General features: G+C 24.8%; 1 protein-coding gene across 1 annotated transcript; it reads right to left on the bottom strand.

The window, feature by feature from the left end:
- Positions 1 to 1,374: 1,374 nt before the first annotated feature.
- LOAG_11682 (phosphatidylinositol kinase) lies at positions 1,375 to 5,996 on the bottom strand. Its single transcript, XM_003147200.2, has 9 exons — positions 5,789 to 5,996; positions 5,031 to 5,193; positions 4,869 to 4,945; positions 4,197 to 4,272; positions 3,746 to 3,901; positions 3,049 to 3,182; positions 2,323 to 2,439; positions 2,093 to 2,192; positions 1,375 to 1,608 (listed from the first exon to the last, which is right to left on the bottom strand). The coding sequence occupies exons 2-9, from the start codon at positions 5,113 to 5,115 to the stop codon at positions 1,466 to 1,468; spliced, it is 888 nt and encodes a 295-aa protein (XP_003147248.2). The 5' UTR covers positions 5,116 to 5,193; positions 5,789 to 5,996; the 3' UTR covers positions 1,375 to 1,465.
- Between the last annotated feature and the right edge of the window lie 324 nt (positions 5,997 to 6,320).

The following is a 6,320-nucleotide window of genomic DNA, read 5'->3' as shown; positions in this document are numbered from 1 at the left end:
TTTTTTTTTTTTTTTACACCATTTCATTTCTACTACATCTTCAATTTATAACCTAGAAAGTGATCTCAGAAATTTTTTATTCATAGATATTTGACAAATAGGGAAGATAATCTACAATGATTTATTTATCTCCCACTACAATCCATCTGATGTAATTACAAAATCCCTTATTTATTTTTGCAATGTTTATCAAATGATAAAATTTAGATGTAAGGACGAGTAACTAATTATTATGTTTATGGTTAAAGCATTAGCAATTATTTTTAAAGCTTAATTAATGGATTGATTAGTTGTTAAAGCCTTATTTTCTAGCAAGAAAATGCTAATTATGTTACAAAAGAAATAAATTCAACTGATGTTTATATAAATTTATAAATTTTGAAATGGATGCTACCATAAATTATTCATGTCACTTTAGTAGGCTTTCATTAATTCCATCTATGAGCATTTTTTTGTTCTTTTTTTTTGGATTTGAATAGGATTGATTCAAATTTTTTGCACGTTCATTCAAAATAAATTTTAAATTTTGAAAATTTGAACAAGTATTATTTAAAGGAATAAAGGGACACAGTCAGTTAAGATTATTAGCAAAAAACAAAAAACAAAGAAGCATCTGCTAAATTTGATAAATTTTAACTTCTAACATGAATCATGATAAGATCACTCATTCTATCATAAATTATCATTATGAATTGGATAATTTAATTAAGTGATAATTTATTTTATGATGCAAGTATTTTCATGTGATAGCATTAAATACTTCAAAAATTCACGTACAAGAAATGGCTTAATAGGATGATGCTACAATTTAATTTTTAATAGGGATATATTTAAAGATAAAACCGAAATACTTCTAAATCTTGTCCAAATGTTAAACTTCATTAAGTTTTCTTGTCAATTAAATATTGTTTAATTGCTGTATTTTAATGTCAATTGAAATCTCTTTTTTTTTTTTTTTTTTGACCTCAACACTTCATTATTCAACAATTTTTTCTTTCATGACCTTAAAGCTATTACAGCTGTAATTAAGAATCAATCTAATTCGTAGATTTAAAGAGCTTTTCAAATAGTTTTTTTTTTTTAAAAAGTCTATTTTAAAAAAAGAAAAAGTAATTTCAATCAATCAATCAAACATGAATGACCATTTTTTTTTTTTCACTTTAGCTATTTATGTATTTGTTATTATTGCCCAGTTGGTAAGATGATTGTTATTGTGGAATTCCATGAATTATCATATCATATGATCAATTACTACTATCATTTCAATAAAATAATAAAGGATAAAATTTTACAAATCTTTTTTTATTCTTAGAGGATAATATCCTAATTACTATTAGGATGGTTATTAGTTTAATAAATAATTTCAACGATTATGCAATTTTTCAATCATTATGAGAATTGATGAAACACAGTAAATGTCCAATTTTATTCATAAATCAGTACAATATATCCAATTATTCACAATTTACCACCAGGTGAAAAAAGCTGATCGTGTTTGAACCTTTTGTTGATATGCTTCAGGCCATGTTTTTGGTTCAATATTTCGACATTGAGTTTGTGATAATGATATATTGGATGATGATGGATGATCAGTAAGACTTTCCTCACCTAAAATATGACAGATTAAATTTACTATTAAATCTGAAATTAATTTAATTAAAATTGAATTTTTATGCCGTTTTTTAAAACTTTTTACCGCTTATTTATACTTCCGTCTGTTTAAGGCTTACAAGATGTTTAACAGGAAAAAAAAAGACTTCAATTGCCATCTTAGTATAAATTATTATGAACAAAGAATTTCAGAATCTTATTAATTAAGATTCTGAAGAATCCAACAGTACCACAAATTAAAATCAGTATTATCACCCGAATAATTACCACTTATTTCTCACAAATGCCGAAATTAAAAATAGACTTATTCCGTAATTTTCACATGTATCTCACAATCCAGTTATCATCACATAAGGTAAAAGTAATGAAACTAAAATTAACAATCTCATTTAAGATACAGTAATTTTTTGGAATTAACAGCTTCGATAACAATATATCTAATCCAAAATTTCCAGAAATTTTATAGTAATTGATTAAGAACCTCCATCAGTAGTAGTACTCATTGATCGTCTATCACGGGATGACGTACGTAATTGCCGCTTTTTTTTTGGCTTCACTTCTACGATCAGTTGTGGTTGCATCTACAAAATTTATTTTGCAAATATTCATAACCATAAGGATTGGTAATAAATTGATAAACAAATTTGCTCTTAAAAGTTTGAAAATATTTCACCACAAATGAATATTAAAATTTCAATAAATAATCCATACCTGAACCAGTTGTTGTGGTGATTTTCGAAGACGTAAAGCTTCACGAAGATTAAAAATTTGTCCTCTTAAAACACTAAGCTGCAATTCGAACATTTTCTTATCAAAACCTGGATCTTTCTGCAAAATTATCGATCAACTAATTGTTTAGCAGGATTTTTCCGGATCAAAAAATTGAAATCTTTTCAAAACTAAAACAAAACTAATCATATCCATTCAATTTTTAACTTTTCATATAGTAGGGAAAGATTATCTTTTCTTTTTTGCATAAATCCATATCATTTCAATAAATTAATTTTAATTTAAAATGAGTTGTAACTTTCTTTTGCATTTTTCTTTCTTTCATAATAAATCTTTAATTTGTAATTAGAATTTTTGATTAAAAAAAGAATTTTCTTTTTCAATCCGTACAATAGATAACAATAACTTATGAATTCCCAAATAATTTATAAGACCGAAGTAGAAAAAAAAAAGACAAAAACAAAAACATATATAATTTGTGAACTGTTGGTTTCTTATAATTAGTCTAAATTTCTATCTCTAGCTTCTTCTTATACTACGTTATTTTAGCATGTTAAGATATTTGTAATAGATTAATCATTTTATAGATGAGAATTTGTTGGTAAAACTAGATGTATCAATTTCTAATTCGGGTATTTTAACTTACTCAAATAATTTAGGTGGTTAATTTACTAAAATAAAGGGTAAAAAAAAAAAAAAAAACCTAGCCTGAAATAATTTCTTCAAATCATTGCAAAGTTCACGCATGAAATCTGTATTATCTAACTGAGGAAGTACCAATTCAACAATTTCCTCACTGAACGGATTTTTTGCCATCGGTAACCAAGTCCAACGATATGGATCTAATAAAAAAAAAAAATAAAAATAAAACATTTATCTGAAAAAATAGTAAAATTAAATCAACATTTATCACATTTATTTAGTAATATACTATCAATGTTTGATTTCTTTCTTTTTTTTTTTATTTTATCGAGATATGTTAACAAAATGGAAATAAACTTATTTTTTAACAACAAAATTTAAATGATAAAAATAAAAATACTTGATAAATTTTAGAAGCTAGAATATAAAAACGTACATTAAATTGGATTGATATAAAAACACATCATCTGTTTTCATAGAATAAAATAACAAATGCATCCTATTGCTTATTAGAAAATTAAAAAAAAAAAAAAAAGAAAAAGAACTGATAATGGAATCAAAATGATTGATTTCAATCAAAATAATCAATCCTAAAACTTTAGCACATATTGAAAAAGTTAAATTAAAAATTAGTACAGGATAATTCTGATTAAAATTCATGCTTGCCAAACTAATCATATATTTCGTCCATAAGATACAACGTTTATTACAGTGGTTAGTATACGATGTTTTTAGTAAATGGTAATAATCAGAGAAAATTTACATGTACGCCATTCATCGGGATGTTTAATCGGAAAAGCTAATCCATTATCAATTGCGGCTACTTCTATTTTCGGCTTATCCATTTGATCCCAATTTTCCATATCATCACAGTCTAATATATCCATAACAATTTGTTCTGTACCATCTTTTCCATTTCCTGAAAAGTTTTTTTATTTTTCTTTTTTTTTCTTTTTCACCAAAATTTTCGAAACTAATTTAATATATAATGAGCAAAGTATGGTGAAATTTCTTATAATCCAAGAATAAAATTCATCTTTTATGATATCATTAGCAAAAATTATACTTTTATTCACCTTATCAATTTTATCACAATACTTTGATATCATCGTTTGAGTAAGAGCAATTCGAAAAACTTAACAAAAAAAAATATACATATATATATAAAATAAAGTGAAAATTTGCTAAAAAAGAATGATTTAAATGAAATTAACCATTTTCATGATCGATATCACTATGCACAACTTCTTCAGCACTTTCATTAGCAGCTACTTCATCATCCAAAACAACCTGTAATTGATAATAATAATATTTGAAGAAGTAAAAATAATAAAAACTTTGATGGGAAATTTGAAAATTACAGTTAAGTTTTGCGAACAATTAAGTCATACTTTAGAAGGATAATATTGAATGCTTTCAATTATATGCTATAATTGGATTAAAATCTGTAAATCTTCGAAATTTCTCTAACTTCTCAATCTGTATTTTTTTTTTTTTTGCGCATAAACTTCATAAACAATTGAATCTAAACATTTGATCTTTGAAAATAAAGCTTTCGTCAAGAATCTTTCTTTTTTTTTTACTTTTATATCAATATACCCTTTTTTCATATCTATCAAATTCGAAACTCAATATTATATCGTAACTGCAAAAATAATAAAAGCATAGTAATAAGTTAAGCATTGAGTAATTAATAGTTAAAAGATTATCAATAACAATCGAATTATCATAAATAGAATGATCTAAAAGATGGCAGTGTTTTATTCAAATTTTTGCCTTATTTTTGTATTTTTTAAATGAATTTTCCTTGTTCAAAAAGATATTTTTTCCAATCATGATCTACAAATTGAATAAAAATTTTTAATGAAAAGAAGATAAAAAATTACCGCATCTTTTGCTGGAGTAGAATCTTGTGGAATAGCTGTTGGTTCATATTTAATTAACCAGTTATCATTACCACGATCTAAAAATTAATTCGTAAATTTCAGGAAAAAAAAATAACAATTAATTTTTAAAAAATATAAAAAGAAAATGAATATAATTAATACCTGTATTTCGTATAATATAATCTAATACAACCATTCGTTCAAACAAATGTTGAAATCGTTTCATCGCAGCTGAAGATGGTGACATTTCTCGATGCACTTCCCATTGTCGTAACCAATAACTAGCATCTTGATAACCATAAACAAACAATTGAAAACTTCCGATCTGTAATAAGGCGGATTTATTAATCGGTAAAATTAATTACATTTCATTTTTAAATCTTACCATTTATTTGCAATGATATGTAAAGAAAAATTTTATTATATTTGAAAAGAAAAAAGATAGACATTTATTAAAACTAGTACAATTACTTTTTGTTCAAAATAACAAAATCCCTCGAGGGTGATAAAATAAAGCAAATAAGCCAAGCTAAAGCTTTGCTTCCGTCAATAAGATGATTGACTTAGTTTAGTCTAGTTGAAGTGTCACCAACAGGAAAAATGTCTGTTACAAATGAACAATATATCAACCTACTAGGATAACTGCTATGGCTTTTTTATTTATTTGATAGGGAAGAAAAAAAATTTTTTTGCTATATTAAAGTTGGCGCTTTCTGCCCTTTTTTCCATTATTAATACAGTTCAGTTTCAAAATTATTGGATAAAATTAAATTAAAAAAATTATTCAAAATCGAAAGAAAAAAAAAAGGTGTTAACAAGAAAAACGAAATACTACAAAAAAAAAAGAAATTTTGAAATTTAAACGAAATCCCTAATTCCCTATTTTAATCTATTTTCTCAACATTCATCCATAAAAATACCTTTGGTGGTAAACCAATTCGATGAAAACGTTTGCCAATTTCCGGATAACGTGTCCGTATCCGTTGTTTGGTACGTGCTTTAGCACGATCAATACGTCCATAATTAAATGTTGGAGCAGCTAATGCAACAACATTTGTTTGAGGTACAATATTCAATTTTAATTTCTGATCAATAAGTGAAGCGCCAACTTCTGATAAATAACCCTAAAATGTATCAATCATATTCATATATTATTATAAAAAAAAAAAAAAAAAAAGAGAAAGAAGGTGATAATCTGCAAATAACATACCATAAAATATTTCATAACAGTTTAAATTTAAAATCTCAAGAATTTAATTACTACTTTATATCGTATAAAAATATATTATTAGTCACATATTTCTGATATGAACATGATATGATCAAAAATGATTGTAATAATACCAAAACGATAAAATAATTTCAAAATGAAGAAGTTCGAAAATTCGAAATAAATCATTTAAAATACAGTTCAATTGGAAAAAATAAAAATAGCTCACATATGTATTGTTC

Source organism: Loa loa, assembly GCF_000183805.2.
Source record: "Loa loa unplaced genomic scaffold supercont3.979, whole genome shotgun sequence".
NCBI classification, from domain to species: domain Eukaryota; kingdom Metazoa; phylum Nematoda; class Chromadorea; order Rhabditida; family Onchocercidae; genus Loa; species Loa loa.
The sequence above is the reverse complement of the archived record's forward strand: the minus strand, read 5'-3'. Positions and strand labels throughout refer to the sequence as shown.

What these genes read in the sequence shown, in the direction of transcription:
- LOAG_11682 (XM_003147200.2), bottom strand. Translation starts at nt 5,115, where the DNA reads ATGTCACCATCTTCAGCTGCGATGAAACGATTTCAACATTTGTTTGAA. An exon ending in TCCCGATGAATGGCGTACAT is followed by an intron (nt 3,183 to 3,745) that starts GTAAATTTTCTC and finishes TTTTTTTATTAG; the next exon opens with ATCCATATCGTTGGACTTGG. An exon ending in CACCACAACAACTGGTTCAG is followed by an intron (nt 2,193 to 2,322) that starts GTATGGATTATT and finishes TAAATTTTGTAG; the next exon opens with ATGCAACCACAACTGATCGT.